This window comes from Tinamus guttatus, unplaced genomic scaffold (assembly GCF_059628265.1).
Source record: "Tinamus guttatus ecotype Peru unplaced genomic scaffold, ASM5962826v1 Tinamus_guttatus_pri_ptg000210l, whole genome shotgun sequence".
Taxonomy (NCBI): domain Eukaryota; kingdom Metazoa; phylum Chordata; class Aves; order Tinamiformes; family Tinamidae; genus Tinamus; species Tinamus guttatus.
In genome coordinates this window covers 571,265-593,674 of record NW_028288744.1, presented here as the reverse complement: position 1 = coordinate 593,674, position 22,410 = coordinate 571,265, and the positions used below count along the sequence as shown (strand labels likewise).

Genomic DNA, 22,410 nt, shown 5'->3' with positions numbered 1-22,410 from the left:
CAAGGACTTGCGACATCTTCCACACTACTTCGAAACTTTTAGATAAGAACATAAATGCTTTTAACTGCACGGTAGAATCAATGGTAGAGGACACTTCTTTGCTATTTTTGTTAAGGAGAATATGTGCAATTTAGGTGCCCAGTATGGAAGGTCAGGCTTTCCTATTGTAAACAAATGGGATTCAGAAAATAATTGAGGACCTGTAAGTTAGGCCCTGAAGGAACCTAGCTCCATGAATTTTCAGCAAGCTTAGGGGAACTATCCCTGTCAGTTAAGTAGCCCAATTTCCCTTTTGTGTCTGTAACATTTCTTAAAATAGAACTCTGGAAAATACATCAGAAATACCAACAACATATTAGGCCACATAATAAATGTATTTATTCATAGTTTTGACCTATCTGCACAACTGCACCTCATGGTATTATGCTGTGCCTCTCTAGCTGATCAGAGGCGCTGGAATTGGAAGAGACCACATATAATGGTATCCATCTTCATATCAATTAATTACTTTCAGTTGTATGCTATTAACTGATTTTGTGCAGAGCTGCATTACAAAATTCAAGAACTAGGTTTTCAAGAATCAGGTTTTAGCTGTACTCTATGGAACTATTTTCGCATACAAATGGAAGAAACAATAGTTCTTCTTAGAATCATCTTAATATTTAAAGTACAAGATTAATAACAACCAGGGAAACTTGATTTTGTGTAACAAAAGTGTTAGATTACAACAGACCTAAGCTTTGCTATTTATACTCTCTGCAAAACTTACACTATGGGAGTAAACATTATCAGAAAATAGGAAAAAGAAAGAAAATAGCACCTTACTGATACTACTTACTAATAAAATCTTCCTCTGCTGGAGCACTGAAGAGCACAGTAACATAGATTTCTCTCCCTCTAAATTGCACTGGATCATTTAATGTAAATATCATAATACTTCAAAACTTATTTTTTAGTATTTTTCTCTTCCCAATCCAAGTCCAGTAACTCCATCAACATAAAGAAAATCTGTTTCCTGCAGCTTCTCTAACACAGATGTGTTCAAATACTATGATAATGAATAAGGTAAAAGACAAGCTATCTTCCCTAAAGATAGCTTTGCTTCTAAAATTCTAACTAGAAACAATCTTAGCTGACATTTATTTTTTTTCTGGTTTAGAAAGGGGATGATTCAATGATAATTGCTTGCTACTACTGTGTGATGCAAAATACGTGGAAATCTTATAGTAAGCTTTTTCAACATGAGTCATTGCACTCTCAAGGACAGATTTTCCTTGCAAATAATATTGTCTTAGAGCACTGATTTTGCTTCATTAGCACTTAATCTCACAAGTAATCCACAGACTGACAACTTCCACTGATGTCCAGAATACCGATATCCAAAAAAGCCATCCTTTCAACATAGTTTGTTAGTACTGTTGATTCATTGGCCTCATGAGAATGAAGTTTTCAAAGAAAACAGTATTAGGTCATCACAAAGTTAAGAAAAACGTGCATTAAAAGATTTTTTTTGTTGTTATAAAAATCTCCTGAACAGTGAGCAGCATCTCTCAGGTTTTGATCTATATTATCAGAGGAACATTCTACATACCACACTACTTGATCAGAATCCGAATAAATTGCCTTTCTTGTGATTTTACGTCAAAAGGCTTTCAACAGAGTTACTAAGGCTGTATGAGTTATTTCCAAGTAGCCTATATCAATAACCTCCGAGCCAATTTGTTGTGACACCGCTCATGTTATGCCCATGAGATGTATGCCGGGACTGGTGACTGTTTCCATAGAAACCACAATAGCTCCGTCAGTTAAGGGAGCAGAATAAGACAAAACTTTGGAAGTCTCACTTACACGGCAAGCACTGCACTTCTAGTACTACTGTCGACAGAGGTCAGAAAGACAGATTCCCTTTTAGCAAGCCTCTGTGAAGTATGTAGAGCAAGAGTCCTATATCTAGTCCACTTTAGGTAATTTGTAAAGCTCACAGGTAATCAGAAATCCACTGATGTGTATTCACAATGATATTCCCTAAAGCTCCTTGAATGTTATGGGAAAGACAAGAAAAATCTGACACAAGCACAGAATCCTTTTAAAAACTTAAACTCCATTTCAGTCTCCTGCCAGACTTCCCACCTCTCTCACTCCCGCACCCTACCATGTGAACATTAAACACCCTGTGAAAGCATGTGCCACTCAAATTTACATCCACCTTATCTAGCAACAAGCAGAAAATCACTTACTTGAGAGAGAATCTGTCCAACACAATGAGTTGCCCATGCGAGCTAAGCTAACCTAAATACCAGGAAAATCTACAGCAGGCCCTGCAGAGCTATCCAGCAGTGTGCTTAAACAGAGCCCCTGCTATTGTGGCCATTTGGCACACAGTAGCCAAATCCACTAGCGCACACTAAGAGCCCTCAAAGCACTGTGGCACACTGACACCCTTTGGGTCAATGGCCAGAATTTCACCTGAAGAATGTCTACTGCTGCTGAGGAAGTGAGTTGTGTTTCTTGATCCAACTTCTTCCCAATGCAGCAGAAAGACTATCGTAGGCTGTAATCTTCTGCTCCCATATTCTCCCATATTGACATATAAATACCATAATGAACAAGAGCCTTCATAGGCTGTCTTTTTGTAATTTTTTTTACATCAAAAAACTACATTCTAAAAGCCTTAATAATATTGCACTTTTATCCATAGTGCACATATAACACATATATATATATGATTGTCTAGGAGGATTTTCTTAGCAGTAGGAAAGTTGTATTTCTTGTATTTGACCAGATTAGTACCTGTGCAGTCAAAATACTGATCAGCCACTCCATCTGTGCATCCTGCCCATCAAAACAGATATGCCTAGAATACAATATATAATTAGTAAGAAAAAAATGGAAAAAAAATCTAGTTGCAGTTAGACACATTACAGACTAAGTTTCTAAATGAGTTCAAACACTGCTTACATTCATCTGTGAATGTTGTCAGTATTTATTATTAACACTAGCTTACATAAAAAGACCATGAAATACACAATTACCATTTCACTCTGCTTCAAAAAGGTAGGCAAATGCTTAACTGTGTGCAGGTTTCATAAACTTCAGAACCACAGATTTTAAGATTATTTGCTATTTTTAGCCACAGTAAGAAGACAGACACCAAATATCAAAAGATTACTAAAACATATAATATATAATTAAGAAAACCAGTAAAAGCAAACATACAGACAAAATAAAAAATATTGATTTTCAACCTTATCTTTTTAATGTTGAAATTGAAAGTTTAAATACACATTGAACACTGAAATTATGCATGTTTCATGTTTACCTACCACTGGTGCTTTTCAGAAAATATTGCAAGACCCCAACTGAAAAAAAAAAAAAAATTAATAGTTCCAGAAACTCAAGAAAAAGACAATATTTCCTAAAACTACAGAGGCTTCCACACAACGCTTTTATATATAAAAATATACATTATATATTTATATATATTATATATATAAAGATAAAGGTGTAAACCTAGGAGGTTACTGAAAAAAACAAAACAAAACAAAACAAAACTGTGGGTTTGTTCACAGATGACTCAGTTTATGAATGTTCTGTTCTGGACAAGGGGTAAAGCTGAGCACCATAGATGAAGCCTGATCACATGTGTTGTTTCAGCTGCAGCTTTACTTTATGAAAGATGTTGGAAGTAAAATTGCTAAGTTGGTGTCCAGAAAAAAAAACATTCCCATAAAGATGATTTATGGTGGGGAAGGCAGAGAAGGAACATTAAGTGTGCTTGTACTGGAAAGAGAAGGAATCACATAAGTCTACAGAGATTAAATAAAAAAATAAAATTAAAAACTGAAAACGGGGAATAGGTTCACAAAGAAGCCTCTGAGGTGACAAATAGCTCCTAAGGATCCAGAGAAGATTGTGTCAAGTCTGATGTTGAAAATAGTTAGACTGAAAACAAACCTCAAGGAATGAAACTATCCGCAAGAATCCAGACTTGCTTATATACTCTTACATTTGTACTTCAAACTACTCACTCATTTCTGAATTTAATATATTTTCTCAAAACCAAAACAGCCCCCTGTTTTGCCTAACAGAACTAAACTCTAAAATTTACAGATTTTTTGAGGGTTTTGATGTGCCAACTCTCAGGAAAAAGTTTGAGCATGTCTGCTTAAAGGCTACTATCAACTTAAAATCCCCTTTGGAAAGGATCCTACCTACATTATCTCGAAGTCTCAAAGCTTTGATTAGGTAAGTTCACACATCTGAGAAACACAGGTGTAATTTCTCACTCTCTTTTCTAGAGACACAGCCGCTGATGTTCATAAGAGGCACTGTATTCTTTGTTTAGAAGGAAAAAAGTCAAAATAAAAAGGATCCTGAAAAAGGAAAACCTTCTACTGAACAACGGGGACTGTCACTGAAGACAGACTGGTTGGCTTTTTCTTCTTTTTTCCCTGGTGCCAGGAAGGTGTGCCCATCAATGAAATGCAAGACACACCACAGAACTAAGTGAACTAGCAACAAACACATCCACAAGAGATAATACGCTTAAGATTAACAAAAGTCAATCAATAAAGTAATTCCCTAGCATAGAGGAGTTAACGTGGAACACAAAACTAAAGATAGCAACAGAACAAATAATGTTATGGAGGGTAAATTAATTTGGTACACTTCGGTTGGCTACTTGGCTTTTCCTTGTTCGCCAATATTTTATGCTGCTCTTTCATGAAGACATAACAGTACCTTGCTACACAGCATTTAACTTATTTTGTTTTTTATTCTTACTTTGTTGGTGGCTTCATTTTCTTTTTCACTCCAAGATAAAGCTTCAAGGAATTGACAGGCAACACTTTCTCAGGTTTGCTGGCCTTAAAATAAAACAAGACTTTAGTTATTTTATCAGGACTATATAACAGAGGAAATGCTCTGTAGCTGTCTCCACAGTTAACTATTTCATGAGCTGTACTCCACTTTTCTTGTCAATCATTACATTTTTTACATCTTTCCTTCCCACTAACAAAAGCTGCAAGTCACTACCACTGGGAAAAGGGAAGAACATGAAGTCCCTATAATGTCAAAAATTACAATATAGTCAGAATTACAGAGATCAGGTGGTAAAGCTCACGTGACTGAAGTTCTGTAATTGATGGATACAAGCTCTTCAGGAGAGGCAGTCAGGGAAGATAGGGAGGTACCCTCTATATGAAGGATGGCAAGGGGTGAGCCAACCATATATGGGGTGAACTTCGATGAAATGGACAACATTTGTTTCAGGCCATCCAAGCAAGATAAAGAAGAAAATGAAGTCTTCCCTGAACACCTCAAGAACATGTGCAAATCACAGACTCTGCTTCTTTCCAAGAGGCTTTGCTTGCCCTGACATCTTCTGGAAAGGCATCACGGTGAGACAATAGTGATTCTGTAGATTTATGGAGGGTGTCAAGGCAACTTCTTGACACAGGGGGCAGATGAGCTAGACAGGGCCATGCACAACTGGCTCTGATATTCACAAGTGTCTGGGGATGTGATAATGATAGCTATGGGCATGCTGACCATTAAAATACAAGTAGCAGAGGGCAGACTGAAGACTGTGCTCAGTGAGGGAACTGCTACATGTGATCTCATGGGAGAAGGCGGGTCTGAAGGGCAAGCCAGCTCAATAAAGCTAGGAGATCTTTGATGATAACTAAGAATTGTTCTTCACGATACTCAGAGAAACAAGTAGACATATCAGGAGATGTAGCTAAAGACAGAATTCACGACAGAACTCCGATGTAAAAAATCTCCCAGCCAACCAACCAACAAAAAAAAAAAAAAAAAAAAAAAAAAAAAAAAGAGAGAGACAGAGGTATTTTATGGCTTTATGGCTGTTCTTCTAGTCAAAGCAAGAGTACTACCTCACTGAACAGACTTCTCTGCAGAATATACTAATTATAATTCTCAGAAATTTCTACCTAAAGGAGCTTTGTCATCTGTTTGTGTGTGTGGGAACATAACTTTTATTGACTGTGCATCACAAAGGCAGTTTTTTCAGCCAATTAACACAATACTGTAATTTAATATATTAAATTATAAATAATTAAACGCAATATATAAAAATATATTTAATACACAATATCATGGAAATTTCTTGTCTTTGGTAATTCTTCTCGAGAAAAACAGCTAAATATATCTCCTTTTGCATATTTAAAATATTTACTGTTATGAGAATTCTTAAATTGAAAACTCTGTGCAGTCTTATTAAATACAATTTGCCATCGGTAATGTCACAGCCTTTTAATATTCATTTCTATATATAACAAAATTAAACAAAATTTATTGGGTGTGGATAAACATCTCTGAAAAGAAAATAAAAAAACTGAAACATGGTGTTTTGTCAGAATGACAGTTTCATTTGCTTATTTAAAAAAAGTTGAAAACCATTTAAAATAATGCAGTATTTACACTAAGTAGAAAATGCCACCTGAATTTAGAAACCATTTAATGCTTTATGAATCAGAATGGCTGAAAAAAACAATTTTAACACAGTACAAAATCCGTAAGCTTTGTCAAACAAAGAAACAAACCCTCCCAAGTATTTTAGTAAGGCCAGCAAGCACATATATACATATGTATTGGCTGGACGTGCAAAACTAGCATCCAGCAAAAATAAAAGCATTTGAAACTTTCAGAGGTATATTTTTTAGCAGAAATTAACAGAACTAAAATGAACAACTGAATGGCATAGTCCACAATATATCTTGTTTGGTTTTACACTTTAACATAAATTGATTACATCTGAAAACATTTTTCACAGTAAATTCAATTCAACAAGTATCCATATGTCTGACTTTGCTTCTCTGGGACTATGATGTATATCTAAGCATCAGTACTCATGTCTGCAAGGCTGGGATTATATCAAGTCTATTTTTTCTGAAATTTTACTTCAGGAGGAGGTTGTATTTCTTTCTCATTACTGAGAAGTTAGTGAAAACTTTGTAGCTAGGAGGCAAGGGAAGATTTTGCTAGCATGTTTACAGATATTGTTTCCATAGCCTCTTCCACCATGATGTTTTTAAGACGCCTGTTGCTTATAATTTCTGAAGGCTCTGAGATCTGAAGACAAACCAATATGCAGTGCGCTTAAGTTCCGTATTGCTTGTACTACAGCTCAGTACAAAGGGTTTTCATAAAACTTAGTCATAGCATAGTCCAGTCATTTCTGAACTTCGGTTTAATTTTTTTTTTAAACAGCTCATACTAATGCCAAATTAAACTAGCTAAATAAGCAACATCCATAATTCATTTTACTAAGATCTCTGTGAACTAGTAACATAAAAAAAAATTGCACTTTAACCCCAAAGTTTGAAGATTACCATTTAATAGTATTCACCTTCCTTCTCATTTCTACATGTAAAAGAGCTTTTTAATGCTCATGATTAAATTGGTGAAAATTTTCTGCTACTGTACCTTCATATCCTTGTAAAGGAGCAAGTTTCCTTCCCGTAGCACAAAATACCGCTCTTGAAATTTGTTTCCAGACAGTAGCTTTGATGGTTCTTCTTTGTACTTTAGATAGCCTTCTTTCATACTAACTTTCATGTTTTTCTCTAACAAGATAATAAAAACATTTGTTGGAAAATTTTGGAACAATGGAAATTGATAGTATGCAAGTGTCCCTAGTATTTATCACTGTATAGCAAAAGACTGAAATTACAACTTGATAGTTTCAAATTTTCTTAATAAGGAATTAAACATTGACAGCACGATGATGTTAATTACTGAAAAAGATAATCCTCTCTGTTTCATTTCTACAACAGATAACACTGAAAGAATGATGGACCACGGCTGCAAAAATTTTGAGGGAAGGAATGCGCAGGTAAGTCCCAAAGCATATGTATAACTCTTGCCTCTCTGAAGCACAAGTATATTGAAATTACCAGAAAGCCCCAATTTTGTTGTACAAGACTTGGTACATTTTTCTGTTTGAAAAAGTCAAAATACATACAGAAACACACATATATTTGTCAAAATAATAACAATAAAAAAAAACATTTTTAAAGTAGTATTCTTTGAGCAGGATTAGAAAGAATTAAAATTGATTTGGTAATTAAAAGTTTAATGAAATAAATTAGCACCACTGAATTTTTCAAAGATAGATCATATTTTCAGCATAATGTTGAGAGCAATTTAAAAATCTAAGCAAAATAATACTAAAAAAAAGCACTGAAAACATTCTTTAAAGAGAAAGATCAGGTCTTTTCTGAATTGTAGATGGTTGATAGATGAAAACTACTGCAGCACCATTTCCTAGATTTTTTTTTTTATCACAATCTTTCTTTTTTTTTTTTTTTTTTAATAGTTTATCTGCTTTGCCCAGCAAGTCCACTTCCAAACAGCAGCACTTTTGACCATAATTGTGGTAATTACTATGCTGAAATGACTCATGCATATAAATTCAAATCAAAATAACATTTTAACAAAGTAAGGCGCAATGAAAAAGAAAAATAATTCCTATTTGCATCTTGTAGGAGTCTTAATCAAAGAACACAGAATTTAGCAGCAACCTTAAGTAGCCTTTTCGCCTTGAGGTAGCTAGGGCTTAAAGTAGACTGCCAGTGTGAAAAGAGAGCAGTAGACAGAAGGAAATAAAATGTTCTCTAGTCCAGACAACATTACCAGTAGAGGCTGCTCGCTGGAAAGCAGCTGTGTGGAGAAGGACCTGTGGGACCTGGTGGACAAGCTGACCACAAACCAGCAATGTGTCTTGTGACAAAGATGACGAACAGTACCCCAGGCTGCATTAGGAAGAGCATTGCCAGTAGGTCGAGGGTGGTGATCCTCTTGCTCTACTGAGGCCTGGCGAGGCCACATTTAGAGCATTGGGTCCAGTTCTGGACTTCCCAGTACAACAGAGACATGGAGCTACTGGAGAGAATCCAGGAAGGGGCCACTAAGACGATGAAGGACTTGGAGCACCTCTCATATGAGGAAAGTCTACAAGAGCTAGGCCTGTTCAGCCTGGAAAAGAAGAGACTGATGGGGGGCACTTTATCAATGCATATAAATATTTGATGAGAGGGGGCAGAGGGGATGGGGCAGACACTTTTCAGTGGTACCCAGTGATGAGGACAGGAAGCAAAAGGCACAAGCAAAAACAGTTCGGCCTGAATGGTGGTGGCTGGAAAATTGGTGGCTGGAAAAAAAAAAATGCCCAGAGGAGTTGTAGAGTTTCCATGCTTGGAGATATTCAAAACTCGACTGGATGGGGTCCTGGGCATCCAGCTCTAGCTGACTCTGCTTGAGTGGGGCGGCTTGGACTAGGTGATCTTGAAGGTCCCTTCCAACCTCAACCATTCGGTGATCTTTTCTTCTCGAAGAAGCAGCTGTTCTAACAAGGCTAATATCTTTATCCCAAAATACTATGAGTCTGCTACTTATGCCATGTTTTGGCCTGGGCCATCTTTGTTTCTTTTGCTAAATGAATACATGTCCTGTAATTTATTTGTGCATGCTGTATCATTTCAAAATAAGAAATGAGACTGTGATGTAAAAGGAGAATGAGGTAAACCGAGAACAGTATCTTACTCATTTCTCAGAGGGCCCTCTTTTCACACCATTCCACTTGGCATTTGAGAATTTGATATAACACGCTATTATCAAAAAGCAATGAAAAAAAATAATAAAAAAAGTTTAATTAACAGAAAAAAAAAGATAAAGTATATTGTATATTTGCATTCACCCAGGAAGGGTAGGAATACAGAAAAGAACCAACTTTGAATTTCAATGAAACATCCACATTTGGAACCAGTAGGTTCTGCAACATATCGTAATTAAAACTATATATGTTTTTTTTTAATCACAAATATTCATTTTAGTAAGTCAATATTTTCAAGTATGGCATATCATGCAGAAATTAGGTATTAAAGGTTACCGCCTTTGACATGACAGAATTAAGAATTTTTATGGAATATCACTAATGACCACAAAATAAATGATCCAGAATAAATGTATTGTACGGTAGTGTTTGTATCTGGATATATTTCAGCATTTATGTTCTTTGTCCTTCTTTTAGGGAACCTGTAAGCAGTTATGCCATACATGATTCTTTAGGAAGAGTCCCAATCTTCTAATAGTGAAACATGTACAAGATGCATAAAATGCATATATACGCATGCACAAAAGGTAGGCAAGTAGTATTTGGCTTTAAAGGTCTTATTATGCAAATACATTTTAAAGTGCACACACAAAATGGATAAGGTTATATTTTAAAACACAGAGAAGCAGATTTTGCTGTCATTTGCATGGTGTAGTGAGACTTTGGGACTAACTTGAAAAGACATATCTCAATCCCAGCTTTCATAGTGGATGAACATTAAATTATTCCTCCTACTAACTGTAATTATTTGCAAAAAGAATATTAAATATTGTGAATATAATTCCCTCCTGCTTTATATCATAGTACAAATCAAAGTCATAAAAGGCACTTTAAAAATATAATGGAAATTACAAAGACAGTATGCTCTTTTGACTTCATCAAATAAAACCAACTCTATTCCAATCAGTACGCCTTCCATTAAAAGAAAATTTCACAAGAAGATTTCCCAGTATTTTAGATAGTTCCCGTTATAATCTAAAAACAAAATACATTTCTAACAACTGAAATCAAAAGTTTGTATTGAATTGATTTGAATCCAGCTACGACCGCAATATATTTGTTCAGTTAAACAGAAAAAAAAATTCGTTCCTTTCTGCCAATATATTTCTTTCATGTTCAGAATAGAGTACAAAACCTTACCCACACTACCACATGAATATTACATGAATTTTATTTTTTTAAACATGTCAAATGGAAGTAGAAAAAAAGAATCATTCTAAACTCTGCAGCTTTCTTACCATGACAAATTTATCAAACACTTCATACAAAGATCTTGGGAAAGGTAAAAAAGCATCCTCTATATTTGATCATCTTCTGTATTTTCTAGCAGACTATTTAATAAGGTAAAGCTAAAATAATCTGAAAAATAATCTAAAATAAACTTTAAAACTATTTAAAAACTTTCTGAAACTCTGAAATCACTAGGAACTAGCTCAGAAAGTAGTTCCAATTTTTTCTCAGAAAAATCAGTATTTCCCACTCAAACAACTCTCTACTGGAAAAATTCAAGTATCTATATACACACTTTACAGTGAATATATTCTATTATATTTTTTAACGGATGAAAGGAGAAAAAAGAGGGTCTTGAAATAGAATCTACCAAGTATCTGTTATACCAAAACATAATGCACATCTTGCCCATCTGAACAGCACTTGAAAGACAGTACTCCTGCAAAAGCATGAAGAGCTATAAGTTGTGAAGAGAAAATAACCAAAGACTGGGAGGAAAGTGGAAAACTGACCAAACGTTTTTCTGAAGCTACATCACTAAAGTATTTTTTCCCCTTTGACAAGGAGAATTGATTTTTTGTAGCTGCGACTGTCTCTTTCTCTAGGCAATGGGAACTGTTTCCCTGATTGTCTGATCAGCCATCTTTCCTCACTCTGACTCTACACCTAATGACAGATGTACAATGTTTAACTAAAAATAAATAAATAAAAATAATTCCTGTGCACTAACATCCATACTTAGGAACAAATGTAAAGTTTGGATAAACACAATATGAGCTCTTTGTGCATTTTGGCCTGCATTTAATATAGATGCATCTCTGCTTGAAGTTAATGAGCATTTATGTTAGCTCCTCGGTATTGCTCATGTTTCATAGCACTATAATAGATTCAAAATCTGTGCAAGACAAAATGACTAGAGTACAGTGTTTGGTATTTTAAACATCCTTAGTATAATAATTAGAATTTACATTTGTGGTTTTGTTTTTTTACTATGATATTTTTAACCCTGCCCTTCTCCCTCCCATTCCCCATTTTCTTAATATTTTACCTGTTTGGGACAAAAGATGCTCAGAATTACTGACCAAGACAGTACTTCAGCTAATAATGAGTTGACTAAATGATATTAGATCTATTTTCCTCATTTCCTATTTAGCTACTAATTTGAATGCATATCAATATAATGTATGGAGCGATCCTGATAGTGCTGATGGCTATTTTGATTGATTTGAACTAAAGAGAATAATTAACTAAAATTTCTAAATGTACCCTCTTAAACAGTATTTACAAGGTCTTGCTTGTTGTAAGATAGAATTAAAAGATATGAACCCTAAAACTTTAGAAAATATAATTTATTCCTCAGGTAAAAGCTCCTTAAAATGGCAACCCCACAAGTGAGCTCATGTTTTGCAATTAAAAAATTAATTTGCCATGTTAAGGTTGGCAGGATCATTACTGTATATTTGCAATGTGGTAGAACTTTCCTAAAACCCTTCAATACACGGAGAAAATCAGTATGACTTATTTAATTTTTACAACGTGTTTAATAAGCCTTTAGTTATTTTAACACCACAAAAGAGCCACTAAATGTAAACATCCAGTGGCCAAAATTCAACAGATGAAGGTCAAACCAAAGAGAACCCAGCAAGCCTCATTAGTGTGATGGGGAGGGCAGGTAGGAAAACCAATGGATGTGAAGCCCATGCATAAAAATATGGCATATGGCAAATCTCCTTCTTAAATACTACTACACTTTGTAAGCTGGACTTTAGACACTCGCCTAATTCTCTCTCGTTTCCCACAGCAGTGGTCCACATGTAGTCCTTTTAGTCCATTCACTTTTCTGATTATACCTCAATGTATAGTGAGGGAGATGAGGGAAGTTCAGATTTCAAGCTTCTAATGAATCGGAACATTTCCCTCTACAACATTTCCCTTGCTACAACACAGTTACAAGAGACAGTGAAGCTCAAACATAAAAACTATGAATAGCACAGCTGTTAAGGTTGGGTCATATCTGCAGAACTTGCTTTTACAGAAATAGAGAGTGATTAGAGAATACTATAACTTTCAGAAGAATAGGCATAACAGCATGATTTTATGTCTTGCAATCAAGACAAATATACAGATCTAGAAAGTAAACCCTTCTGTATAAGAGGGAGAAATCTAGAGGAAAAGAAAAAGATTATATATTTGAATAAATATTAGATAAAATAATCAATTAGGCATTAAACTAGGCATCAAATGTTACTATTGCATGTTGTACCATGAAGGCAGCATATAGCATGTCAGCAGCTTGAAAACAGGGTAATCATTTTCTGACATCTCTAACTTACAATCTACTTCCCTTAGAGAGAAAACCATACACTATTACTTGGAAGATTTACTTCAAGGAATGGAGAGAGAGAGGAAAGGAAGGAGGGAGAGGGGGAAGAAGGAAAAAAAAAAAAACGTTCATCTCGTAAATCATACGTTTCTACTTTCAGTTGTCAGACCTAAATTTCTCCTCCTTCTTAAAGCTAATGTACTTGCTGCAAGTCACTCAAGTTGCTCAAGTATGTAATTCCAAATTCTTTCCTATTCAGATGCATTAGATCACATAATCCAAACACACACACACACACACACACAGAGAGAGAGAGAAATAAATAATACTTTAAACTGAATAGTCAATTTTTCATTCTGAGTTAAATGATGTCTAACCCTTGCATAAAATAATGTAACTACTGGCAATGCCAGCTTTCATCTAGCAAGACAGGTTATGGACAGCTCAGAATTGCTTGTAATGAAACAGCAGTCTCATGCTTTACAGCAGAAGTTCCCAAACTGTGAGCCAAACACAGTGTTTCTGTATATTTTTATGTTCAAATGCACAGTTTGTAGGAACAAAAACATTCATAATTTCTATGCTTTAAGCAGAAGCCAGTAGAACCCTTAGTAAAGCAGTATCTTTTCAAAAGCTGTGGCAATTCAGATGTTTTGGGACACTTTGCCCCAGTGAAACAGCTATAAATAAAAATTGTCATCCATGAAATATCTAATTAAAGAAAAAGTGCATACCCATACCAGTATAGAGTTTTATCATGTCTGCTGTGAGGAATCTCTTTATTATTAGATAGGCGGTCCCAGGCTCCGATAGTGAACTCCAGTGAAGAACCTGTTCTAGCACGTTCTCTGTATAATGCAGAGGACGTTCTGAAAAATGCCCAGAAAAAAAAAAGAAAGAAAAAATGAAAAAAAGTTGAAATGAAACAAGATCAAAGACTCTTTAAGTTACACATTTCTACAGATAAATTTTGAGCAATAGAAGTTAAAGTTGCTTTCAGTGCAACACAAACAGGCACTTCACTGGCTTTCTACAGTAACACCTTTATAGTTAACAGTTTGCATAGATTTTCCTTCCAGATACCATAAATTGAACAAGAAATACTTATATGCTCAGTGTGTCTTTGGATTTAATTATTAGTATTTCCTTCATGAAAGATACTAAAACGCTGCTTTCACACTAATAATAAAAGCTAGGAAGTATCAGAGGACATATACAAGTACAATCAAACAGTATTACAAGTGAGACCTTCAGCTACACTAGGCCTCAAACTTCCTAGCCATGACCACTCCCAAATTAAAACCATACAAAGAATTTAGAAGAGCCTTAGTAGCTATGCATACTGACACAGATTACACTGCCTGGTCATGATCAAAACAGACTGAGCCAGTCTTTAGTTTCATTTGGTTCCTTTTACTAAAAGGGAAAAGGATGTGATTTTATTAGGTCTCCTCCATATTGCTGTGGCTGGGGAATTTCCAGATTTGCACACTCTTCCAAACTCAAAAAAAGAGTAGAGTAAAATTAGAATTAAAATTAAGTGAAGGCATGACTAGAACGTGCACACGTTTCAGATTTGGTTACCAAATCATACATTTGTCAATAGACAAATAAATAGGTACCATCCAATCTGATAACACAGAGACCTTGAAAACCTTTTCAAAAGTGTAAAGAACTGCAGAGATAATAAAGCCAAAGCAGTACACCATTCACATACCAAAAGTAAGCTGAGAATACCTAGCAAATGGTCGCTACATCTGCATTATCAGATCTAGCAGGTATTTAAATATGACATACACTGTGACACCCATTCTAGGTAACACATAACATCTTAGGCAATACTAGGACAGTGGGGGAAACTGTACAACACCCCTGTCTCCTGTAACCTGTTCATCCACATACACACCTGAAGGCTTTAGTATGATATTATAATCTATTTTTTCACTTTATGCTAGGGTAGGTAGGGTAGGTGAATATGAAAGACCAATACAAGCATTGAGACTGCTGGCACTACACTCTAGAACATTTTTTTTTTTCCTGAATGCCACAGCTCCAGGAAGGAGTTACCACGATTGCTGCTTTTACCTCCCTTATTTATAGCACACTGTTGAGTGGCAGAAAAAAATACCTCTGTTTTCAGAGACAGAAAAGCTACCTTACCTATAGGCGTGTTAAATCACTTACATAACACTTTTATTATTCAGACATGATAACAAAGCAGCCTAACAGAAATTCCTCAAAGAGCAGCTCAATTGCTGTTTTATAACTCCATTTTCCTGGCCCTTTTGATTTAAATGGTTCAGCTTTTAAAAGTTCACAGTCTTTAAACTTTTCCACTTTTGGAAATGTGATAAAGTAATCTGTTGCCTTTGTACAGGAGAAAAACCCACTTTAAGGAGAAAAAAAAAAAAAAAAACATACAAAAGAAAGGCAGGAAAGCTGGCAGATCATCACATCTTCCAAGAACACCAACACTCCCAGAGTAAACATCTACTGCTTTATTTATAGTTAAATTTAAGACCATCTGTCATCATGGATTACACGGTACATAAATCATCACGCTGAAATGAATTAGTTACTTTACTGGTAACACACCTCATTTACAAACTATCCATCAAGCACAAATTACTAAGAAAAAAGTATACACCCTATTTTATAAAAGCATATGGTACTGAAAGTTTTGCATCAGGTTAGATAATTTTATCAATTATTTCAACCTTTCTAAGTGCAAATAATTTAGTTGATTTTTTCATATTGTAATTTCAGTATTTTTAACATCAAGCTTTTTTTTTTTTTTTTTAAATAAATATCAGATACTAATTTTCTCGACTCTTCAGGGTTAGTTTTCCGAGCAGAATTTTGACAAGAATAACTACTCTTCTTTTTGTCTGTTATTTCCTCAGTGCTTCAACCCCATGAAAATCTGTTTAATTTAGCCTTGGCATCAGTGGAGTCTTCCTGAATAAGTGCCTTATTGTCTGAATTATTTTCATTTTTTGACTTCTATTAATTCAGTTCACCTGTTGTAATGCACAGATTTTTCCACAATAGGTTCAAAAACTGGTCTGTTCCATCAACATCTGCTCATTGGACTCAGGCACTGAGTGGGACTTAGGTCTTTATTTAGTGGAGGTTTTTTTTTCTCCTTCTCTCTCAAAATTGAAAGGCCACTTTCTCTTTTGCAATATAAATCTCTTGTTTCAATGGGATACTCTCAAGTACTCTCAAGGCCCTTGACAATATTTTCTATACTATATAGGGTCTGTAGAGTCTCAATCTAAGCTTAATTTTTCCCATCCTCCATAGTCACCAATTCAGACAAACTTTCAAGCCCACAGTAAGGTTCTAGTTATTGTGCACAAAGACCTCAAGAAGCTGATTTTTTCATCTATCTTTCTGTTCCTAGGTGATATATAGTTTAATTTTCAGTTTATTGTTACATACCAATTTTAAAAAATCCCCCTTCAAATTTTTCCATTACGCAAATGAAAAAAAACCAAGATTTCTAGAGCATCCATAACAGTTACAAGAACTCTTCTGAAGATAATAGATGCCAATGTTCTTTGTCAGTTGAAATCCACCTGTAGAAATCTGGAAACGAATTCTACCCCAGCACTCTACATTGCATCACCACAGGATTGTATCCTTCAAAAAGGATGTCAAGATCATTCTGTTTATGTCGGAAGGGAGAATGCTCTTAAACTTGGCAGGATTAACAGCAACCTGAGCTAAGTATATCAGGAATGCCAATAAGTCTTACGAGATTATTATAACTACATCTGAAGTGACATAGAACTACTCAGACAATCTTGGAATGTCTGGCTGATTTAATTTTCTCCATTTTTTAACACTCCTTTTTAAACAGGAAAATAAGGGATCTCCATTAGAGAAGTCAATCCAAAGTCTACTTTTGTAACATGCAAATAATAATAAAAGCAACTTACTTAAAAGTCCTAATAGCACTTTGTATTCACTGTCCCAAAATATTCTTCAAAAGAATTAGATGACAGTGAGTATTCATCAAAATACAGTTTTAATAGTAAAAGGATTCCTTTATTATTTTGATTACCTCTAATTGTAAGGTGTGAGCTTCAACATTAGCATAGCCTTCCCAATGCAAAAACCTATTCACAGCTCATGAATATTGTGACCTTAACCACTGTTAGTGTCAGAACTATATTTAAAATAAATGTTTCAAGATCCTGCTATATGCAACTCAGTATCACCTGTAATACACACAAGGTTTCAGAAATTTGTATCTTTTTTTTTCCTTTCTTGCTTACACACTTCAGATAAACTAAGTAACTAAAAAGAATCCCTCCCTAAAGTATTGCATGTGTTTTCTTGTTTCATTTTCTGAAATACATTATTCCTTAGAAATGGACTACTGACTTAATGAAAGTAAGTTTCTTCTTTGAAACTTATTGGTAAGATCTACTTATTGGTAAGATCTGCAGCTGATGGCTAAAAAAAACTGTGAAGTTTAGAGTATTATAAAAACTAAAAAAAATGTTTTTCAACGACAAATGCATGACCATTTAAAACCAATTCTTCAAATTATTTGTGACAAACAAAACTTTGAAAGGAAGTAGATGTATGTCATAGTATCCAACACGAAACAATGGAATGAAGGCTAATCATAGTTTTATTTACAAAGTTTTGGTAACTTTTCAAATAGCATTTTGATTAGGCTAAGTGTTTATAAATGAAAGACAATTATAATTTGATAGTCATATAAACATAAGTTCCACTAACCTAGTTCTCCATTTTCAAGTACTTCAAATGCAACCCAGATATCATCTTTGTTAGGAGTGATATTTTTGATTCCTAAAACATCATTAGTTAATTCTTCTGCTTCCATCAAAGGAGATACCTATAATAAAAATTGAGTCTGTTTAAAATGTATTGCAATTTCTGATCTCAGTACAAAAAAAAAAAAAAAAAATCCTAATATTGCAATTGACAAGAAGAATTATAAAAAAAAATAAAAAGCAAATATACTATTTGTAAGTCCAACATCTCTCAGTTTGATACGCTTTCTTGTTTTGTTCCATGAAATTGAACTTATCCAGTTATCACCTAAAAATCAAAATTTAAAATTCTTTGATCTGTAAAAAATTACAGAAAAAAGGTTTACATGAGTTTTCAGGGTATATAAACCCAACACACGTCTACTGGCCTTTTTTAAAAAAAAAAAAAAAAAAAATCATGATGCATACTCCCATTTTTATTCATATTAAGAAATGCATGCTATCTTCTGTGTATATATGTATGTACTTTACACGCAAATACACAAATATACACCGTGCTATCCACAAAAACATATGTAATCATATGCCGAATAAAGCAAACAGCTATAATAGGAGCAGGGGGAAAAAAATATTGTACTGTACCAAGTTTGCAACTTCCTTTTTAATTATATCTGTCCTTTGTCATTATAGAAATTTATTTTTTTTCTTAACATCTAAACAACACAGCACTACTACATGGAGACCAGAGCCTTTCAAATATGTTATCAGATGCAAGGCTGGATATCTCAATTATAGTGAGCAGTAAGCTTAGGTTTCAAGCAAGGCAGATTGCCGCTAGCAAAAAGAGAGAAGAGGAAGGTCATTTAAATGCCCTTCAGTAAATGTACTGAATAAAGCCGGTATTCACTGCATGCTTGTTAATGTTCTTCTGTTTTGCAGCCATAGAACTGTAAGAATTTATACTACCGTGTACTGCAGTAGAACTAAAGAAGGATGTCTCCCCTTTAAAATTACATCATAGCCTCCTGGTTAGAAATGTGTAATAAACACTCTTCACAATTTAGGCAATCCAGTAAATAAAAAAAAAATCCATAAAGTATAGTAAAACATAAATTCATAATTTTATTATGCAATTATAAAAAAAATGCATGAAAATACGTCTGGTACATTTCATGAGGAAGTGTTTAGTAAAAACATTCCATCACTTTTATGCACTAACCCGGATTATAATACTGCAGTCTGGCTCTTTTCTTTCCACGTAAACTTCAACAAGCAAATCTCCAGCCTGGGAAACCTAGAACAAAATAGATAATTTACAAAAGTTAGGATGTCTCATGAATATTTTAAATACATTTTCTAATAGGAAAATGAAATGATTACTTAAGAGATGTTTTAGAATCTACTACACATAAAATTTCCTCATGTGCTAATCAACAAAAGTACCCCTAACATTTACTGTAAGGGGAAAATCTGAACTGCACTCACTTCCATTTGACTTGTGAAAAGAGAGATCCTATCCTAACTGATTCAGGTAAAAATCTGAAACCTGACTATATATGACAGAAACATTTCAAGTAAAATTAACACATTTTGCAAATATACATTCAACAGTAGGAGATCGAAGGGAGACATGACAAAAGTGTATATTAATCCACACAGGACAAAGTCATGCGCATATGAAGAGATAAAAGTACCTTTGCATTTTAAACTACCAAAACCTTAACTCTGGGCTATACATTAGAGTTTTGCAAGAGAAATTAACTTGAATTTTCTATATATATAAATGTCCAGTGTTAATGTGAAAACCTCATAGTCTCCTTAGGAGGTTGCCATAAGCATCTTCAAAAGATAATAATTCATGCCAGTAATAAAAATATTTCCTAAAACTAAATTCATGATGATGATATTAAGAGTATGGGAAGACAGGAACCAGACTTTTCAGTAGATGCATCCTTTTATTGGTAAGTCAATGTAAATAATTGCTATGAAAATTAAAGTTAAGCATAATAATCAGTCTTAATTTTGAGAACAGCATTCACATTGATTCTATACTATGTATTTATTTATATTTTGCTAAAACTCAGATAACGAGAAAAGCAAAAAGCAATTGCATCATATACAGAATAAGATGCAGAGAAAATAATAAAAACAAGCAAGCTTTGAAATACATTTTGACTAATTTACAGAGGCTAAAACTACATTTCAATGGAAAAATAAATAGCAGCACTCAATTTTAAAGAACATTAACATTATGGAAAATGGTGACTTTAAAGTTTGTTTAGCCTCTGAGAATAGAAAAGTAATGGAAACATTTGTGAGGAAAAAAAACATTACAAAGCTACTTTGAAGAAAGCTTCTTAATTATAGTGGCATGGACTCAAAAAAGCTCATTTAGTTGTAAAATTTGCTTTTTAGATGGTGTTACAGAAAAAAAAAGGTTGGAAAAAAATGAAGCTGACATTTGATTTCCACTGGGCTCATTTAAACAGCCGTATGGAGAGAAAATGTGCTGTAAATTACAGCAGCAAAGAGAAACAGCTGGCATAAGTATATGGTGGACAGAAAATGAAGAGAAGCTAATGAAAGGCCACCTGGAATGGAACTTCAGTGACATTTCAGACATGAGAACTTGCAGGGTTTCAGTAGAAATCTGGTCCAGTTGTTTGCTGAATAGTCTCCACACGATCAGCCTGGAGACAACCTATATATTCTAAAAGCATCAAGTAACTGCATCACTGGTTCTCCCACCAATATGCTTATGTTTTGATATAACAACATCAGACTACCAGATGTTAAATGGAGAGGCTTCTTAGACAAAATTCCTAATTAGCTGCCTGAGGCCTAAGTTGCCAATCATCAACACTGCAAGCACATTTGCTCTGCACTATGTCATCAGTTTTAAGAGTAGCAGAAATCCCATCAAAGAAAATTTCCAAAGAGCTAGCCCTCCTGCGTAAAACTGACGTCCAATCTCTAGGCTACATGGGCTGCAGTAAAAGCATCTTGCAAACTGCTCACAAGCTCAATGATGATAGCTAATGAAGGGGAGGAAGTAAGTAGCTGAGAAGAATATGAATGTACTCATTTTTCTTTTCCACGGAAATAATGAAAGATATTATCGTAAAGAAACACTGTTCCAATGAACCATTTACTCTATTTCATTTTTTTTTTAACCATATTTCAGGCTCTGTACTGGTAAATAAGATCATGATAATTAGCTGGGGTCTGGCTATTCCTCATTCGTGTTGATGAGAATGTGACAAGCATTAAATACTTAGTTGACTTAACAACAGTGGGTTAAAAGAAGCTTATGTGTCCCAGCCTGGGAAAATATGAAATACAGACAGGCATATAATCTAGAGTTATGAAATTATGGGTAAAACGTACTCTGTACTCATGGCAAAAGTTAGAAATGCATAAAAATAACAAGAAAGAAGTTCAAACTTTTAGGAAAAAAAAAAATGATTGGGTTAGTCCCAATCTGGCCCTTGGTGTATTCCACAAGACTGAACAACAAAACGCATTGTCAGGACAATGCTGAATTCTGCAGAAAAGATTTTATATAAACTCAGACCATCTTTGTAACCACCTAGAGTCTCCTGAACCAGTGTGCTTCATGCAGTTGGTGCTTTGAAGTGACAGCAACTGCACAATCTTTGATCCGAATTAAAGATTTTTGTGTTGAACTGGTCCTAGGCATAAGACCTACATTTTACATGTTACAAACACATTTCAAGACATTTCAGAAAAACGTAATTTCAACCTCCCCAGTTATATTAAACATATCTGCTATAGAGAAAAGCTATCTGCTATAGCTTCTACAGAAATATGTATTAAAATGTTCCACAGCTTAATTCAAAAGGGAAAAACGTTCAGAGTCCAAATTGCCACAGACAGATATCAGGCTCTAGAGAATAATATCAGTGGGATGGAGTCCAAATAAGGAAAACAGGCTGGCATAGCAAAGAGAAGGCAATTTCTATTCCAAAAAAAATACAGTTCAAATTTTAATTTATCAACCACGAAAAGGTATACATTATGTTCCACTACTTATTCCAAAAGTTAAAATGAAAAAAAAATCTGTCATCTCTGAGGCAAGAGCTTCCAAATAACGAAGGTCACCTGAGCTGAAGCTCATTAGCTTGTGACTTCTGGTTGCTTTTTTTTTTCTGGTTGCAAAATAACACGGACTAAAAATACAAATGTTTTGATAAAAATTCAAAATCCTTTTCTAACTCAAACTCAGTATTTCATGATGCCTTCCGATACGATGCTGATAGAGATTAATTAATAAAATCCAGCACCTCAATAAATTCTTCTAAATATAATTGGCTATGTTAAAAGGCTTTTCATGCATCCTGACAGTGATTGAATATAACTTATATTTTAAAGTCTCCGAGACAGCACTTAATAAGGACAACAATTTACTGATAAACTCAGGAAATAATATGATTCAGTGATTATTTAATGGC

At 34.5% G+C, this 22,410-nt stretch overlaps 1 protein-coding gene across 1 annotated transcript in view; it reads right to left on the bottom strand.

Annotated features, from left to right (window-relative positions):
* Nucleotides 1-22,410, bottom strand: part of ARAP2 (ArfGAP with RhoGAP domain, ankyrin repeat and PH domain 2) — a 101,169-nt gene that overhangs the window by 5,579 nt on the left and 73,180 nt on the right. The window contains exons 24-30 of the mRNA XM_088524345.1: nt 19,158-19,232; nt 17,943-18,060; nt 13,928-14,056; nt 7,447-7,586; nt 4,783-4,865; nt 3,324-3,359; nt 2,791-2,854 (exon numbers count right to left, since the gene is read on the bottom strand). Of these exons, the coding sequence (XP_088380471.1) occupies nt 2,791-2,854; nt 3,324-3,359; nt 4,783-4,865; nt 7,447-7,586; nt 13,928-14,056; nt 17,943-18,060; nt 19,158-19,232 (645 nt within the window). The remainder of the gene's footprint in view (nt 1-2,790; nt 2,855-3,323; nt 3,360-4,782; nt 4,866-7,446; nt 7,587-13,927; nt 14,057-17,942; nt 18,061-19,157; nt 19,233-22,410) is intronic.